At 31.7% G+C, this 20,659-nt stretch overlaps 1 protein-coding gene across 2 annotated transcripts in view; it reads left to right on the top strand.

The window, feature by feature from the left end:
* The window catches only part of Spt5 (Transcription elongation factor subunit Spt5), a 134,880-nt gene that overhangs the window by 91,532 nt on the left and 22,689 nt on the right, over positions 1-20,659 (top strand). For both annotated transcript variants that reach the window (XM_085827663.1, XM_085827664.1), the window contains 6 exons: positions 710-779; positions 863-988; positions 10,144-10,281; positions 13,934-14,126; positions 17,893-17,998; positions 18,127-18,248. In XM_085827663.1, the coding sequence (XP_085683789.1) occupies positions 710-779; positions 863-988; positions 10,144-10,281; positions 13,934-14,126; positions 17,893-17,998; positions 18,127-18,248 (755 nt within the window). The remainder of the gene's footprint in view (positions 1-709; positions 780-862; positions 989-10,143; positions 10,282-13,933; positions 14,127-17,892; positions 17,999-18,126; positions 18,249-20,659) is intronic.

Consider the following 20,659-nt stretch of genomic DNA (forward strand, 5'->3'; position numbering starts at 1 on the left):
TTCAGTCAACGTGGTAGTGTTGATTGAAAAAATCCTAACTGTAGTTATCAGGTACACTATGATCTATATAAAAAATAGGATATAATCATAATGATGAAATTATGTAGAATTGCAATGTTAATTGCAATCCATTTTATATATTTCTTTAATTTTATTCAATTTTTTTTTTTTTTTTTTTTTTTTTTTTTTTTACTGTTTTGATATTTAAGTATTACAGTAAATTAAGAGTGATAATCATAATAAAATGAAACGTTAATAGTTCTTTAATATAATTAGTAATCTATATTATCTTCTTTATGGGATTAAAATGAAATAAAAAAGTTTAAAAAAATTTTGAAATTTATATTACTTTTATATAGGTATTTTGTTTACAAAAATTAGCCACTTCTCCTCCCCTTTTTTAAGTAAGCCTGATCTAACACAGTACTCAAGAAATCTTTCATTATTGCGAATAGCATAGTTAGTGGTGTTTGTAACTTAATATTGTTATAACACTTTATTTATTTATTTAGTTGCCAAAAATGATTATTTATTTTTCATTATCTTGGGGGAGGGGTCTTAAATGGCTGTGCCTGATTCTGATAAACTTTTGCTATTCTATATAATGTTTTATTCATGTATTATATTCTGTTTAACAAAAGTAAGTTATTAAAGTGGGATAATTTTTCTAAAAATATGTTATTTATAAAGATTGTTCTTTCCTTTTTAGTGCTCAGACTGTTGGTGTGATAGTTCGATTAGAAAAAGAAAATTTTCATATTCTTAATATGCATGGAAATGTAAGTTATTTTCTGAAGAAAATAATTCTAAATTTTTCTTTTAATGGATTATGTTTTGAATGCTTTTAAATATTTATGTTAAGGTTGTAAAAGTAAAACATCAAAGTGTTACAAGGCGGAAAGATACTAGGAGAGCTGTTTCATTGGATTCCGAACAAAATCAGATTCAGGTTCGAGATGTAGTGAAGGTTATTGATGGACCCCATTCAGTAAGTTCAGAGCCTTTTAAGGATGTTATTACATTTTCAGATTGTGATAATATTTTTTTTTTAATTTTTTTATGAAGTTTTAAACTTGATTACCTTATTGTAAATCAATAATTTATTTTTGAAACATCCTCACATACACTCTTGGATGTACAAAAGTAGTCATTTTTTTAATTGTGGATTCAAATCTGTTGAGAATGTTTATATACAAAACATTATTTTATGTGCAAAACACAGAAATAAGATTCAAATATTTCGTGGCTTTTGCTCAAATTGCAATCAGAGGAAGTAATTTCTTGAAATTTCAAACCACTTTTAAGTTTTTATGAATTAAATTTGAATAGACTACACAATCTGAGCATGGTAGAATGAATGCCTTTAACATTAAATTTTTTATTAAACTTTATTATATTTCTTAATTCCTAATTTTGTTAAGTTTTAATAAACACATTCTATTTCTCCCATTGATTTTGCTGACTTGTGATTATTGAAAATGTTCAATAAATAAATTTTACCCTAATATTTATAAAATGTAAAATATTTAATGCAGTCTTCAAAATTTTGTTGTAACGTTGGTAATGGAACACCAATGATTTCAGTTATCACCTTAGCAGTGTCTATCCGGCATTATCATTTCTCTTATTTAAGTCAGTAAGGCTTATCTACAGTTCCTCCACAGACACACACACAAAACAAAAAAACAAAAACTGTTTTTTCCCAGATATGTTTCCAGTTGGATATAGTCTTGTTGAACATATATATCCAACTGGATATAATGATAGTTGGAGTAACCCAGTTGGTCTTTACTTTCTTGGATATTATTTATAGTTGTTGAAAACTTTATTTTGTATTTTTAGGAGTATGATCTTCTGATGTATTAGAAAGCAAATTACTTCCTAATTCTGGTAAAATCTCCATAAAAAAATTATATGTAACAGGAGACTACATTATATCTATCAATCTTTACATAAAAAATTGTATATATAAAGGCTGAGTGATAGATATAATGTAATTTCAGTGTACAAAATGTTTACTACCGAATAAAATATTGAAAATAATATCAGGAATGGAACATATTATTTCTCCTAAATAAGACATATATATATTTTTCAACTTTAAAAAGGAAAATAAAAAGTATCATGATTGGCACCATTTGCTCGAAACAAAAACTTATGCAAGGTGAAAATGCTTTGCATACTTTGACACTTATTATAACATTTGGTACAGATCATTAGCACGTGCATCTTAAATTATAATATAGCTTACTTTGCTGATTCAGGGAAATACTTCGAACAAGCATGTAAAGTGTCTTGTTGTCACATTCATCCTTAGAGAATTAGCATTAAATTTTGCCAAAATCTTGGTAATATTTGCATAGAGGCTTTTGCTGAGTTGTAGAAGATGTATGAGGAAGAGGTGGGTTTATGAATGATTTAAATATTTCCAAAATGATAGGGAAGTAGTTAAATTTAAGAACTGTCCCAAAAAAGTAAAAAAAAACATGAAAATTTTGCATAATCAGCTGTTTTGGAAAATTGAATCACCACAGGTATGCAATATATTCTTGATTCTACTAAGAATCGTAATAGCTTTTTGAAAATGGTTGTAATAAATGACAGATGACAATTTATGGCTATGATCCTGAAACTAACACTCAAGTCTTCACAGTCCTGAGTCCCTTCAAGACCCAAAAAACCTGGAATGCGAAGAAACGTTTGGATGTATTCTCTAGCTATGAGAGCATTATTCATTGTGAATATGCCTCACCTAGCCAGACAGTAACCATTGAGTACTAGTATGACGTGTTGTGGCATTTGAGGGATGCTGTTTGGTAAAAAATGCTAGAAAATTGTATGCATCTGATATGTGACATTTCTACTCTGGCAACATACTTGTTTATCCCAACTTAGGCAGCACTCTTTGGTCTAACATAATTTTTTTTTATGTTGTACAATCATTGTATTCTTCAGATCTCACCCTCTGTTAGTTTTCTTCCTTCCAAAAATCTCATATCACATAAAAGGGAGGAGATTTGAAGACTTTAAGAGGTCCAGGCATGCTTTAACCCATTTTCGACATAGGCTGTCAATCTCCAAACCGCTGTCTTGGGATGGCATGCTAACAGGATGTACTGTCTTGTGGGGTGGGCAATTTGCTGTGCTAAGCCTAACTTTGGGAAATATTCGCACAACTTAAATTTGTCTTCCAATTGTTCCAATTTTTAATATATTATGAGGAGCATTCAGGTAATTAAATTTGAAAACTCAGTATATTTTACTTAAAATTTTTATGAAATAATCAGTTCTAAAGTAATATAATTTTTTTAATGAAATCTTTTAAACATTTTCTTTTTAGTAAATGCATTATTTGTCATTTTGCAGTAAAATAAAAAAATAGTAATCAGTCATCTAGGCTAACCATTTAATATAACTATACTTGCCAAAAAATCACTTGATTGTTGAAATTCTACTTTTAAGTAATTAATTTTATTTTAATGTTATTTGTATCATTTAATGGTGCTTCTTTCCTCTAAATTTATTTATCATAAGCGAATACTTTCCAATTTCAAGCAGTTTTCTCTCGCATAATCCTGAAACTAATTCTAGCAGTGTGATGACATATTATCACAAAATTTAATGTATATATTTTTTGCTTATGTGTGGTGTTAAATAAATATAGAAGACCTGGATTTATTTTAAAATATCATTAAATAGATTTCTTCTTTCGTTAAGCTGCAAAATGTTGGGGGTTGGCGGAAAGACATTTTTTATTCTACGAGGGTTGGAACTTTAATAGTGGCAACTATTTATTTACAAGGAATACAAAAGTGATTCATGTCACCATGTTTTACAGTCCTTCAACATAGTCGCCAGCATTGTGTACAACCCGTTTCCAATGATGTGGAAGTCGCAGAATACCTGTAGCAGCGCCTGTGTTGTTGATAGTTTAAATGGACCGGTCTACTGCCGCAAGAATCTCGGGAACAGTTTGGAAGCGAGTGCCACAAAGTGGTTCCTTCATCTTAGGAATTAAGTCATAGTCACAAGGGCTTAGATCTGGGGAGTATGGTGGATTGTAAAGCACTTCCCAGCCCCATCGCTTGAACAAATCAGTCACAGCTTGCGTTGCATGCGGCCGAGCATTGTCATGCAAAATGAGAGGAATGTTCTGCATAAAGTGTCGCCGTTTTTTTTCTCAAAGCTGGTCGGAGATTGTGCTTCTAAAATGAGCAGTAATACTGCGCAGTGACGGTCTGCTGTGGGGGAACGGTATGTGTTAGTATGACACCATCACAGTCGTACACGAGAATCACCATAACTTTCACATTGCTGGGGTTCTGATGAAATTTCGAACGTCGTGGTGACCCGTGATGACACCATTCGTTTGATTGGCGTTTCAGTTCTGGCTGGTACGATCGGGCCCAAGTCTCATCCAGCATAATGATACGGCATAAAAAAGCATCTCCTACGCGCTCATAGCGCTCCAGGTGGGTTCGGGCAGCATTGTATCGTAGCCATTTCTGCATTTCGGTCATTTGATGTGGAACCCATCATGAAGCAATTTTTCTCATGGACAGCTGTTTCTTCAGAATGTGCAGCACAGTAATATGGGCTAATCCTATTTGTCCGGCGAGCTGACGAATTGTTTGGCGGCGATCACTGTCCATTAGTGCGGCAACAGCTTGTACGTCTGCATCGTTGACACTCGGACGACCTGGCCGCAGCAGGTCTGCCACTTTTTTGGCGTCCTTCATTGAATGCTTTCACCCATCTTGCTACGGTTCTGTAAGGCAATGCAGATTCCCCGCAAGCCTCTTGAAGTCCTTGATGACACTGTTGTGCTGTACGACCTCTGGCACATTAAATTTTTATTCAACATCGTTGTTCTTGTTTTGAAAACATCCTGACAATACTTACTTTAGACCGCGAGCTAATGCAAGGATCCGTTCTTCGTGTCACTCCACATGCGCGTAACGTAGGCAGGGACGAGTCTTTTTACTGAGAGGTAAGGTAGGTATGTAGTTCACGTGTGGTATACGCAATATTCTTTGGTTTTGTTGCGTAGGGTTTTTTTAGCTGTGTTGCCACTATTAAAGTTCCAATCCTCGTATATTGGGCAGATTCTAATCTAAATCTTCAGTGGAGAAAGCAACTCCTACTATAGTTATAATAGTAATGCTTTGGGGATCACATATATAATCATATGTAATCAGAAGTCATATGTAATGGGTAATTTTTTTTTTGTTTTGTTTTGTTTTCAAGCGGTACTATAATTAATCTACCTCTCAGCATAGCCAACACGCACTATGCGGATAGACTGGAATTTTCTGAAAACACACCTGGAAAAGTCGGCGAATTTCGTTCTCCTGTTTGAGTGGTAACCCTGATTGAAAGAGTGATAAGGGTACCACAACAAAAAAGCTCATGACAAAATATCCTAAATTAAAGGCTTCTGAATTGTATCTTGTGAACAGTTTTTAAATTTCTTAGTGTCTAAATATGTGCTGGCAACGTTAAAAGAGGATCACAATATATCTAAGTCAGCAATTACATTTTGCATGCAAATACATTATAAAAAATACGCACATTTAAATTTGATGGTTTACACATATTTCCACGCGCTAGCTGGTAGGTGTATCTTTTTAAAATATGTAATACAACGTTTGTCAAGAAAGAAATACGTGCTATAGTAATAATTCGACATACAAGTTACCACAGCATACAAAATTTTGGTATCTTTTAAATTTATAATTGTTTTGTAATTTAGAGGATATTTACATGTTTGACACAAACAAGTGGAGCAATAATCTTAAAATTATGAATGTCATTAACACTGATTTCATTATTTTTGCTAGTCTCTAAATGTCTTCCTTGTATGGAATATTAACTTTTTTCCTGCATTTCATTTAAACTTATTGAACTGAATTCAGTTTGGTTCGTCAATAGCGCATAAACCACTATAGAATAAATTCACTCTTTAAAATTCACTATATTTATTTGCCATAGCCAAACTCTGGCGCTAGGTTTACTTAACAGCTTTACATCTCATTCATTTTATAACTCAGATTGCACAAAAATTATATCATCTGAAGAATTATCTAATCGTTGCCACATGTTTTATTCAGATACTATAATAAATTTAGAATGATGTTTAAAAGGAATAAAACAAATAAAAAAGAAACTGTTTTTCACAGACTATTCAGCTGCCCTTACCTAATGCGCATGTTCTACTTGTAAATGTTCTCCTCTGTCTGAAACGGACAGGCGACAATATTTGCTGCCTATAGGAAATGCTTATTTCGTCTAATTCAGTTCTCACTTCACGGCAAGGCAAACATGCATAAAAAATGGATATATTTTCATTAAAAATTGAAAGATATAGAAAAACGTGAAGTACAGTTAAAACATTTAAAAACCGTTTTTACAATTAAAATTACAGTTTCTAAGCAAAAACAAGCTATTCGGTCAGCAGGCAAAATGGCAGATTTTTCGATGCACAAAACTGAAAATTTGCAGCTGATTTAATTTGTTGTGGACACTATGCTGAGTCAATATACGAGGTAATTTAATAACTTAAATGATAATTCCAGAATGGATTAAACTTAATTTAATTCATTCAATTCCATAAGTTTAAATGAAATGCGCAAAAGATGCATATAATTTAATATTTGGTACAATGATGTCATGTGTTGTACACATCAGATTTTTTTAACAGCATCATCCTACAACTATTTTCGTTTCTACTGTCACAGTCTACATAAAGTTATACAAAAGAAAGGATTATATCTGATTTGTAGAGGTTACACAGGATTGGATTCTCAACTTCTGGACTTTCTACCAACAAGCAAAAGATCAACTAAGCATAATTTTTAAATTTTATAGTTTGATTCAATTATTAGATTACTGAAAAGCTCAAGGAAATTAAGCTGTTCTGTATACATATTTATTTTTACTCTTGTACATAAACTTGTGTACAAGAGTAAAAATAAAATATGTATACACAAGTTACACATGAACTTGTGTAAATAAATATATTTACATAAATTATTTGGTTACGGTAATTTTGTATGTTGATATTCAACATTATTTAGCGGAAATTTGTGATAAAATCAGTTTTTCATATTCATAACTACAACTAAGTAGTTAACAGGTAAATAATAGGCTAACAGCATTATCTCTCCTGAAACAAAGCCCCCTCCCCTCCGGCCAAGTTGAGAACCTCTGCCTCATACTGCCTAAAAACACTAGTCACTTCCAAAAGTGGTAGTCTTATGAAGGTAATCGCCGTTACAATATTAAAAAAGCCACTGTAGGCATAGAAACTGATTTAATTTGTTGCAGATGCTATGCTGACTAAATATATAGGATAATTCAATAACTTAAATGATAATTCAAGAATGGATATAAGTATGATTTAAATTCGCAATAAAAAAAGAAGGCATTATTTTTGTTGTTGTGAAGCTTAGTTGCTCTGGTTTGGCAGCAAATCCACTATTCTGCTAAGTTTCAAATGTAAACAAATATGACTGCTATGGTAAAAATAATTAGGCTTAGCTGTACTTACCGACTTTTAAATTGTTGATAATTCTACAAATATTGCATGCAGATTTACTTAAGTCATAGAAACCTTAACTGGAAGATAAGAACAACATAATTCAATAATTTTTAAAGCAAAAAAATATGCAATTTATCAACATACAAGAATAAAAAACTGAGCTTACCGTGTCAAGTAACATAGTGTTTATATATATAACTAGAAGTACATATATATATATATATATATATATGTATATGTACTTCTGGTGTAGCCAAATGCGACTAAACATGGAGGTGCACATCTACATGTTTAGTAGTCCTGTATACAAAATTTCTGCATTCTGAGGCTTCTCATTTTTCAGTTATGCGAGATACGTACGTACACTATGAAAAAATCTCTTTTGAACCCATTTTAAACCAGTTTTATAATTTGTTTGGCGAAATAGAGTCCTTTATTCTGTCCATACGTACAGATGTCGTGCAAAAACGTCGTTAAATTGCATTTGATAGCGGTCAAAATGGATATTTTCGTTGAAATATGGTGCCTGGAAGTTTTCTTGATTACAATACTTCTCTTCCTTTGTACAGGAAAGTAAAAATGTATAAAATGTAGAAAATATTTTTATTTATTTTTAGGTACTAAAACTGGATGAGAATTTTGTTGAATTATATAGAATGTATTCACATGGAAAGTGTTTAGAACTAAAACTAGAAATAAGATATTTATAGTTAGTTGTATTTAGGCTATTTTATCAGAGCTGTTTTGTCGTGCCATAGGAGAGGAGTTACTATAATAACAATATACATGAACAATTCTTTGAAAGATGTATATATACTTAAAAATTTATGTTCATTTGTTTATTTTTGAAGAGGATAGAAAAAGATTTCTTATAGTAAGAGAAATGAATTAAAAAAAGAATGATTTGTAAGATATATAATAGCAAAATATTTATTGTAATCATAAAAGTATGGTCTGTTGAGTTTCATTAATGTTATTTTTGCCAAATTTAAGTAATTTATATTTTGAAATAGGTGATAATATTGAAGTTGCCGAGTGCTGAATTGCTGTGTATTTTGATATTAATTTATAAATACAAGTGCAAAATATTTTATGAAACTGAATTTACATGTGTACTTAACAAATTTTGATTAGTTTGTTATTTCATTTATATCTGAGCACTTTAAATATCAATTACATTCATGTTAAAAAATTAAGGATAATGCAAAATCAGGCAAAGGAAGAGGTATAAGCAAAACAAATTTGACTTATTTGTAAAGCTTATTTATTAAACAAAAGGTTAAGAGCAAAAAAGATGCTATATGTTTGATATTATTAAAAAATTAGCGATTTATTTCTCCCTGGAGCAAATTACAAAAAAAAAAAAAAAAAAAACTATTTACAACAAACCAATATTGCATGGTTGGTATGATTGTTAATATATTGTATGTCTCCCACACCATGCAATACAATCGGTACAACGCCTAGGCATGCTGAGTATCAAATTATCGATCGGATCTTGGGGGGGATATTACACCACTGAAAAATCAATGCTCTTCGAAGTTCCGGTAGACATGTAGGAGGATGTTGACGGGCTGCAACTCGTCGGCCAAGCATGTCCCACACGTGCTCTACTGGATTAAAGACCGGTAAGAATGCTGGCCAGTCCATACGGGTGATATACTCCGATTGAAGGCATTCGCTTACAATGTTTGCACGGTGAGGACAGGCGTTGTCATCCATAAACACAAATTGTGCACCCATGGCACCCCGAAACAAATGTGCATGTTGTTCCAGAATGACGTCCCGATAGATTTGGCTTGTCATGGTTCCAGTTTGAACATGTAGGTCAGTTCTGGAACCCAGAATAATTCCACCCCAAACGAGCACACCTCGCCACCGTAACGGTGTCGTTCAATGATGTTTTCTTGGTGGTAACGGGTACCTGGAGCTCTCCATATGAAAGTCCGGCAAGAATCAGACTGCAAGCTAAACCTGGACTCGTCAGAAAACATAACACAAACCCACTGTTGTGGTGTCCACAATGCATGCTCTGTACTCCAGGCTAACCGCAGGTGACAGTGAGTTGCAGTAAGTAGAATGCATCTGACAGGTCTACGAGCATATAGACCAATCTGCCCTAAGCGTCTGTACACGGTCTGCCTTGAAATTATCTTACCAGTGGCTGAAGAGAGCTGACGAGACAGGTCTTGAGGCTGTGCTTCGCCTGTTTCTTTTGGCAGTAACTGCCAAATACCGGTGTTGTGGTATTTGGCATTGGTAGTTTTGATTCATTCATAATATAAAAAAGTATGTTGAAATCGCATACATTATGCATGTGATGCAATGTTAGAGTTTTTCAATTATTATTTTAATCAATCAAATTTTATAATTAAGACTATAAATTTTCGATCTTGGGAGAGAGGAAATGAAAGGTGAACAAGTAGTCTTTGAATTTTTAATGTACTATGCAATTTTTTTTTTTTTTTTTTTTTTTTTATATACAGTGCATTATCTAGCAATTTAGCCAAGCAGTGCATTTTAAAATCAACAGCTCGGATAAAACTTTGAAATCTATGAAAAGTGTTCTATGAAATGAAAATGTAATATTTTTATCCCTCCAGGGACGACAAGGTGAAATTAAACATCTCTATCGTAGTTTTGCATTTTTACATTCAAGAATGATGATGGAAAATGGTGGAATATTTGTTTGCAAAACAAGGCATTTAGTCTTGGCTGGAGCTGGAAGTGGACATGGCAGAGTAAGTTATAGAAGTTTCAGTTTCCTAAATATTAATTTTTTAAGGTAAACCATCTCATAACAGATGGATGCTTAAAACTTTTTATCATAAAGTATACTTTCCATTTCTTTGCTCTACAGGTCATTGATTTTAAGTATAATGTCTTTTTAGATTTTAACTGTGATTGAGATTTTTCATGGTATAGGCTGAAACATCAAAATATTTCATTTTAAATTAGTTAAAATTTTGCAAAAGTATCCAAGATTTATTAGATTGTGATTTTAATAGCACTTTTTTAACAAATATTGTTAAAAAATAAATACAATTTCATAGTGGCCTTGTAAATCCATAATGACTAAGGTTATCTAACTACCTAATTTAATTATTTATAACTAACTGCTTACCCTTAAAAATTATCTCTGCATATTAAAGCGAGTTATTTCTTTTCATTAATCCTTACCATGGTCACCATGCTGATTATGATTTTGTTTCTCATTTTAACCTGTGCCGCTTGACATAAAATGTATTTACTATTTAATAAACTTCTAGACTGAGCAAGTGTGTGACAAAGCATGTAGCTAACTATTAGTAAAATGCAAATAAAATGTCGTTTATCTTCTTTCAACTATTATAAGTGTAAAATATTAATGCTACTTGATAAATTTCATAAATTTTATTCTCAGTTATTAATATTTATGTTAAGTATGTATTATAATAATGCATCCTATTTACAGATCTATTTTATTTTTAGTATGGTATTACAAAAGTGAAGTTCAGGCATAGATAATATTTTTAATTGAATTTATTCTGTTCCCATTTGCTCATAGGTCTTTAATTGTTTCATTAATTGTCCTTGAAAGTCCTTAAATTCTGTGTGCAGAAATGTGTATGAACTCTGTATATAACTTTCAATGATTTTTATTTTAAGATATGGTTAGTTTGTTTAGTTGAACTTGTAAAAATGACAAAGCATTTCGAGACCTAGATATTTCATACCAGATTTTTAAACTCTGAGAGAAATATAAGCAGAAAGAAAGAATGGTTTTGAAAAATTGCCAAAAATCATTGAAGATTTGAAATAAACTTTATAGATAATTATCTGATCTATTTAATAGTGCAGCAATTGAAATTTTACTTATTCAATTGTTAAATGAAATACATATTATAAAAGCCTTTAAGAATTTCCTTCATTCTTGACTAACAGAAATACAAATAGAATTTTGAAAAAGTTGCTATGCACCAAATGTTCCATCTTTGCTCAATTGTATATAATTTATTATTGTAAGTACATCACATGTCTGATTATTTTTAGAGCTTCAGTTAAAGATTTAGAAGCAAAGGTTTTTTGTAGAATGTTATTTTTTTATGGAATGGCAATATTCTTAGAAATTAAGATAGAAATTATCATGTTAACTTCTTTGCAGTTCATAATGGCTATGATGGTTTATCATATGAACAAATAACAGATGGTCAGTCACTTAGTACAAAGTATTTTTAGGATTACAAAAGAAAACTTCATTCAAGCAGGCATGGCTCCATTGGACTGCAGAGAGAAAAATATGAACAAAGTTTACTTTACAGGGGCTATTATCTAGCGTCAATACTTTTTTATGCATGCACAAAATAGCTGTTGAGCCAATGTTAGAGGTTGAAGTCACGTTTTTCAAGAATTTCAAGAGTTCTATGAAATGTTTTTTGCCTGCTGTATTGACATAAATCAAATCAGTGTTCCGTACAAGTAGATTAATTAATTTATTACTTAATTTTGAATAATAAAATCTACAAATATCCAACTTTAAATTATTGTGAAAAGTTGTTTTCAAAGAATTGTAGCAATCTTGAGAGCCACTTAAAGCTCATAAATTTGAAAGCATCGGAATTCGCAAATTAGAAACCTGCTGAATGGGAGTTCTTTTGTACTAATGGTAGAGAATTCAACTTGCATGAAGCAGAGCCAGAGTCGAATCCCAAGGACATGCAAATCTCATCTGTTGCTACACTTCCTTGTTGGTTCTACTAGATGGTGACACGAGCAAGCAACCACATATCCGAAGCCACCTAGGTCTTTCTCACCATGTGATCGTTACATTGGCGACCTGAAGAACTACAAACACTTCCCTTCACTGAAAACAAATGATGAAATATATCACTCCTGCCAAGTTGCTCCTTCATACATATTCCACTTTAACTTGATGGTGACACAAGTGCCAACAGAATAGAACCTCTTAACAATGCTGTGTCAGTCATCAGCTGATCAACTGAGGATGCTCACACACTGGAGCTGAAGCCACCGCCCATCACTGCAGTTATCAATCAATTACATCAACCCACTGGGCTTGCATCCATACCTACAGACTAGCCTTCTCTTTATATCCCATCCGAGTGGAGTGTGTAGCAATCTTGACAGCCGCTCAGTGCTCGCAAATTTAAGATTCTGAGTTTTTAAACCTAGCAAACTGGAGCTCTTTCTCACTAATTGTAGAGAATTCAACTCACATGAAACAGTCCTTGTATCAAATCCCAAGGTCATTATCATCTTCAAGGGCATGTGAATCTTTTGTGCTGCTGCACTGCTGTTTGGTGTTAATAGATAGCGACATGAGCAAGCAAGTACACATCCGAAGCCACTGAGGTCTTTCGCACCATGCAGTTGCTACATTGGCAGTCAGGAGAACTACAAATACTTCCCTCCACTGAGGACAAATAACAAATTACATCATACACACCAGTGTGCTCTTTCACACAAATTCCACCTCACCTTAATGGTGAAACAAGTCCCAACAGACCAGGGCCTCTCAACCACACTCCACCAGGCATCAACAGATCCAAATGAGTACGTCCACACACTAGAGCTGCAGCCACAGTCTTATCAGTGCAATGATGAATCACATCAACCCACTGGGCTCGCATCGCTGCCCGCAGACTGGGTTTCTTCCTCATATTGCATTAGAAATGCATGTGTATCAATCTCGAGAGCCACTCAACACCCACAAATTGAAAGAATTCGAAATCTTGAACCTAATGCATGGGAGCTCTTTTGCACGAGTGGTAGAGAATTCGACTTGCATCAAACAGACACAGGATCGAATCCCAAGTTCATTATCATTTCAAAGACTTGCAAAACTTGTCTGCTGCTGCACTTCTGATTGGTGCTAATAGATGGCGACATTGAGCAAGCAACTGCATATCTGAAGCCACCAAGGTCTCATGCACTACGCGATCTCTACAGAATTAATCTTGTAAGTTTTTGCTTTTGTACCATATTTCTCAATTTACTATACACATGATTTGGTGATGAGAATTTATCCCTCCAGGATTTAGTAGCACAGTAGTCAAACTGATTTACGATACATCTGTGGAAACTTTCCTTCTTTAAACACATTCTGTTGAGTTAATAGAAAGAAAGTTATGGTAATTCTTTCAGGATGGTATGGTATTGTGATTCTAGAGCTTGACTCATGGGAGTATTTAAAGATGTTTCTTACATGCAAAATATTTTAAACTTGATTAATATTCAGTTCTGATAAATTATTTTTGGTTCTCAGAATTAGTTAGAATTATGTGGAATTCAATTTTATATTTTTGTAAATTATATGTTATTAAGTATAATTTTACCTAATTTTTAAAAATTTTCATGTAATAGAAAATAATATATATGCTTTTATTATTATAGCCTCTAGCAGAACTAAACATGCGCTCACCATTTCATCCGTCATCACCTCGTATAAATAGCCCTATGCATCCATCTGGTGGAGGTGGTAGAACACCAGGTGGTTTTGGTGGAGGTGGAATGGGACGAGGAAGAGGAAGGCGAGATAGTGAATTAATAGGTCAGACTATAAAAATTACCCATGGACCTTATAAAGGTAGATTTCTGAGCCAAATCTTTTCTGTGGTCATTAAATTAATTCTGCAAATTAAATTAATGCAGCAATTAGTACAAAATAATTGTCTATGTCAATGCTTTATATTTGGAAGTTGTCTTTTTTAAATGTCTCGAAAATAACATCTTAATTATTTATAAATGAAACTATTGTACTCTAAGATGTTTCAATTTGTAAAAGTTGGAATTTATCATGCATTTCTTTGTAAAAACTAGCTGGGGATTTAAAATCTCAAAATTAATCTCTAACTAGAATTGTTAATAACCAATTTAAATTATTTCCATGAAGTGCTTTTGTCATTCTGGACAGCAGAAATATTGTCATTTAGTTCCTAAAACAGGTAAAAATATGAAAGTGGATCTGTGCAATCAGTTATGCATTAATTATATATTTATAGAGAATATTATATATTTATAGTCAACAAATTTTTAAATAAATCCATAGTAGAATGCTTTAAAATAAATGTTGTGTATCATTTGTGTGAAATTTAATGATTTGCTTTCAGTGAGTACATGTATTATTATTATTATTTAATATTGAATATCTTTATTGTGTAATTGCTAGTAGAAATGCTGTCTTCTCTATTCATAAATTCCTGTACTATTACATTTTCCTAATGTTCCTTTTTCAGATTGTCTTATTCTATTACAAATATATTTAGTTTTGAAATTCTGGAAGTTTTTAAAAATAAGCATTTTGCTTGTTATAATGATTGAAGATTATATGGATGGGATTTAATAAGTACTATTTGCTTTAAACTTTGATTAAAGTTATATATGACTGGAGTAATGGATTTCTATAAGCAAGATAAATTTTTTTATGAAAGTGGATCAGATGCAACTTGACTAGTATCAAGACCAAATGCAACGTGATACTTGTTATGTGTCTTCCACTCTTGGGCTTATCTGATCTAACCGAGACATCTGGCATAGCCAACACTGCCCTTAAATCAGTTTTTGTTTTTTCAATAATGGAGCAAACTGATAAATTTTGCATCATGCATAGGGAAGGCAGTTGACAATCAAACCATCTCCGTTAACTCGCATAAGCCCCAATGTGGAGTTGCCCTTTATGAACACAGTTATTTGATAAGCTTAAATATATTCGTTCTTTTTCTTATGTCTGCTTCAAAAACTTGTTAGTGTGTTCTGCTGATTTTTCACAAGCTTCACAATGTTAAGTGTGTAATGTGAAAAATTGTGAATATGTTTTTGCTATTTTACCTCTAGCTGATTGATTACAGGCATTTCTCCTATAATATGATAGATAAATACTATGATACATGAACCTGTATTATACAAAACTAACAATCAACACAAAATAGAGGTATGTGTTCTGAAAATTTTTAAAGTCAAAATATTTTTTAATGATTCTCACTATTGCCTCGTTTAGATTTTCTGCAATGAGCTGACTTTTTTCTTTTTAACAAACATTTCAAAATTTGTATTTTTGTCTCCAAAAAATTTTGTTTTAAAAGTTTTCTTACTTTCAGACATTTAGGACTGAAATGTAATTTTGCAACAATTTCTCTTAAAAACAACAAAGCTAATTAGTAACACATACCCAACACTTTTTAGAAAAGTTTTCTCTAAATTCACAGTTATGTTATTTATACTGTCTCTCAATTGAATACTTGTATCACAAGATGTATACTGTGTAAATGATGTACATAGCACAATTTCAAAAAGAATGTGAATGTTAGAAAATGTGGGTATTTCCAAAATTCATTTTATCTTAGTATAAATAAATATCTTGTTATTTTATATTACAAGTGATGGCATAATAATAACTAAATTCTGTAAATGTTTAGGATAAAAGTCATGCTATCAAAATATGTGCATGTATGAAGCGTTATGAGAGTTAATGCAAAATCTTTGTGGTGGAGTGAAACCATGTTATACAAGGGTTTCTGCAACTTTTTTACCATGTAAGAGCAAAAATTGTGATGGAAGAGGGATGGATGCCTATTCTAGAATGTTACATTGTAACTATGATTATCATGCTTAGTGCATAAATTATATACTTCCATTTTTTCTTTTCTCCTTTTATTTATTTTTTCTAATAAATTTTCTGCAGCATTTCTTTGTGATATATATTTTTTATGGGCGATTTAATAGGTTTGAGCCAGAATTAAAAAAATTGTGGCAAGGCACAATAATGTATTGCACTTTTAATATTTCAATTATAAACTTATATAATTCACAAACTATAAAAATGTGTGGCATAGTATGCTAAGAAAAAGTTTAATATGCATTTTTTATGCTACTATTAATTGAAAGTTCAATAAAATGCAAATTAAATACAAGAAAAACATATTGTAATGTGAAACCTCACACTTATTCTGCGATTTAATTGTACTCTGGTACATACGACATTATGGCTGAATTCATGCAGTCAGTCATTCAGATGTTCGATTGTTATACTGAATCTAAACTTTGATTTTAACATGTTCATTATTGAAAAAAACACTTTCTCCAAAGTAAATTGATGCAAAGCAGGAGTTTTAACATTTAAAAAGTTTCTTTTAAGAGTTGATATTTTTTCTAGTCTAAAAGTAACCAAAAATCGTTTTGTGATATTTTAGTTTCCAATTGTAGATTAGACTGAAAATCAATTATTTCCATTCCTGGAACAGTAGACTGTATATATGTGCAGTCTGTTGCGATATGTAGAAAATATTAGTGTCAACAAATGTTTGTAATGTATGAAGCAGTGGGCTGAATTTGACAAAAACCATGATTTTAAAATTATTTTTAACCTTTTTGATGTAGTTTTCCAAATTTGTAAAGTAGCAAAAGTTACATTACTTTATTAGCCGTGAGGATGGGAAAGTGGTTAGTGACTCTGACTGCCATACCAAAGACCATGGGTGCGAATACCGGATATGGATGTATTTGTCCATTCCCTCATAGGAGGCAATGTGGCTCACCTGTGAGATGCCTTCATAATAAAATGACCACTGCATTTGGCCTTAGTAGTGGCCATTGTCTGTGGATGGCTTGGGCCTGCCATTGAAGGGGGGGGATCCTTTGTTTGAGGTATGCAAAAATTTTGTTTTGATTTAAAATTTGTCCGCTGCACCTTCAAGTTTATAACGTAAAATGGGGACTTTTTCATCTGCTGTTTTGGTACTTTACTTAATAAGACTGAGAAGGGACTAGATGTGCAGCTATGAGCCACATCATGTTTGCAAGCTACTGGTTGGACATCCCTCATCTGAATTATAATGCCTTGTAGAAATTAATAAAAATATTTTTGTTTTGTCATTTTTATTATGTCTTAAACAGATTTTTTTCCCCAAATTGTTAAAGATTGTGCTACTTATGCTGTAAATCTGTTGCAGATATTTATGGATATTTTAAAATTCATATCTTAAGATTGCATTCTAAGAATTTCCATTCTACATGCAAAGATTGGCAGAATTTATTGTATGCTGTTGTGTAGTAAATTAATTAGCTTTATGTTGACGTTTTTGCAAGTAATTATCTTTTTATTTGAGGTATAACAAAAGTATTTGGCTGATAATGTTGTCACATATATATCACATTTATGATTTTAGTCATTCTAAAGCAAGTGTTTTGACTGGCATTCTCTATACATTATAATGCTATGCTCAAAATTTGTATATGGTTAGAATAGTAAGTTTCTCTGAGATAAAATTCTTATAATATTTATTACTGAGATTTCATCTGGTACTATTGTTATTGAGAATCATCATAAAGCATTAATTTTCTGTTTTCCTGGCAAGGCCATATTGGAATTGTGAAAGATGCAACTGAAGCTACAGCTCGAGTTGAACTGCACTCAAAGTGCCAGACTATTTCTGTCGATAGGACAAGATTGGCTGTTGTTGGGTATTGTATATTTAACACATTAGTATAATTTTGTTGTTCATAAAGACAATATTATTAATCGTACTTTTATATTTAACTTTATAGAGGTATATATTGAGGTAAATTTTAATTTTTGAATTATTTTTTAGGGGTCCAAGCAAGGGCAATCTTTCAAGTTACAGCCGAACACCAATTTATGGTAGCCAGACTCCAGTATATCTTGGTGGTTCACGCACTCCAATGTATGGGTCACAGACTCCACAGTATGAAGGTGAAGTATATATCTAAATATTCGCTAATCTACTAAGTAGCATTAGAAGAAAACGCTGTTTGTAAAAAATTGCATTGAAAAATTCTGTATATTTTGAGCATTATCTTTTCCTCCCCTAACTTGTAGATAAATTTTAAAATAAAAATTAACCTGTATAGATTTCGAGATTATTAGATGATTTATATATGATAAGAAATCAATTAATGTAATTTTTTTTCTTTTGAAACCTTCTTATCAAGAATTGCTGTTTTTTTTTGGAGGGGGGTCGTATAATGCCTAATGCTTTAAAGGAATTAAATTCATTTTAGGAAAGGAATATAAATTTATATTTTTCTTTCAGTTATTTTCAGACAAGTTATTTTTTTTAAAAAGATCCATGTCTTTATCATAAAAAACTGTGATAATATTATAAATATTACTTTTGTAGTTACTGATGTTAAGGAATATTCTTTGATATTGCCAAGAGATGGTGTTAGGAGTCCATATATTGCCTTATTTAACCCTTCCTCTTCTGAACACACAACTTTAAAAATATTCTTCTTGTTGAAGGTAGAATTCGATTTAGATTCTTTTACGGAATAATTCAGTTCTTGCTTTTTGAGCCTTAATATTTTATTCGGGCATTTTAGCCTACATTGTGTATATGTAAATATTAAGTTTAATTGAAATTTACATAAAACCCTCCAGGCCATGCATCTCATTTTTGATTATGAGTGATTCGAATTTGATCTAGAACCTTTCGTTTTCACTGAGCATTAAATTAACTACTAATATTAAAATAGTAGCATAATCAGTCTGAACTCCTCCTGCTTTTTTTTGGGGGGGGGATGATATAAATATAAAAATTCTTAATAACTGTTTTGTAATTCTAATACTTTATTTACTTGTATATTATCGCTATTTTTCTCTAAATTTTATTTCTTGAAAATCAAGAAAGGAAAATTGTGCAGTGTTTACTAGTTCTGTAAGTGGGGGTAAAGGAAAACTTAGACTATTAAAAAAGGATGTATGAATTAGACACACTAATATTTGCAGTTATTGTTTCAATATTATTTTTGTTACTCTGATATTTAACTCTACATTATATTTTGTGACTAAACCATTAGATTATGGGCAAAAGCAAAATTTCTTTGTGCACTTAATTTGAATCTAGACATTTATGTTTATGGCAAAGGACTATAAAATTAATTTTGAAAGGATTTAAACAAAAAGAAAGTTATAGCTTGCATTTTATGTACTCATAATAACCTACTGTAACATGACTTGCGGGGAAAGAGAACAAGGAGATAGTCAGCTATTGCAGTTACAATTAAGCTTGGGAAATGCTGAATTCGTGACAGTTTAGCATATACAATTTGAACTTATTGTAGAAAAGCCAAATGAATGGAAGAAATTTCCAGTCAGAAAGAAAATTTATTTCAGACATAAAAACTAATGTATTTCGTAGGCCAAACTTGCACAAGTTATTATAGTATTAAATTTACGAAACAGACCGTTCTTTACATAAATAGATGCAAATTATGAATATAGCATATTAAAGCTTAAGTCTTGTACTGCAGTTTTTGTATCATCGTTGTTCCTTGTTCAAATCACGCCTTTTCTGATGCCAGGACTCTTAACTTAAAAACTAATTTATTGCATGCTGTTGTATAAAAGACAGACTCCAAATGCTATTTTTTTTCTCCAAAATGCAGTGAAAAACAGAATTTAATATACATCTTTACCAGAATTAACTTGACTGATTGAAAATTGATTTACGTAAATGCATGTTTTCTTATGATCATATTGTGACATCATGCTTATGGGACTAAATCATGCTATTTGGTGACAATGTATGTGTGCTTATTATATAATGAGCTGTATAATTTTGTTACAAATCCATCATTTAATTATTTTTTAAAATTCTAGAATACTGTGGTTGCTTGAGCTTTCTGGTTAATTAAATATCGAATGATCTTTTACTGTACTGTATTACCAAGAAAGAGGAGGAGAGATTTCTACTTTTGTTTTAAATATAATGATGTAATCTTCCATCATTTTGAACCTTTTAGAATTTAATCTCCAGCGATGATGTATGTATAAGTGTTTCCATTTTTTTTATTTCTTTATTTCAATGGGAGGTGAGGACAAATGATCTTGTCTAGGATTTTGAAGAGTTGGATGAATGGCCTTAACATCCTGAGTGGCATGGCTGCCTTTATCTGGTCATGAGGTTTTTGTTCTCTCTTGTTATGTATTAGTTTATAATTTTAGTTATTTTGCTTTCTTATTTTCTTTAATAAGGTAAATATCATCTTAATGAATGGAAGTTTATGAAAACAGAAACTAAAATAAGTAATTGTGCAAATTTGTGGTATTAAATGTGGTTTCAATACAGGTCTTTATGAGCAGATCCCAAATCCCATGCCACT

This window comes from Stegodyphus dumicola, chromosome 12 (assembly GCF_044657685.1).
Source record: "Stegodyphus dumicola isolate Sdum_Otavi_A_Nest chromosome 12, ASM4465768v1".
Lineage (NCBI taxonomy): Eukaryota > Metazoa > Arthropoda > Arachnida > Araneae > Eresidae > Stegodyphus > Stegodyphus dumicola.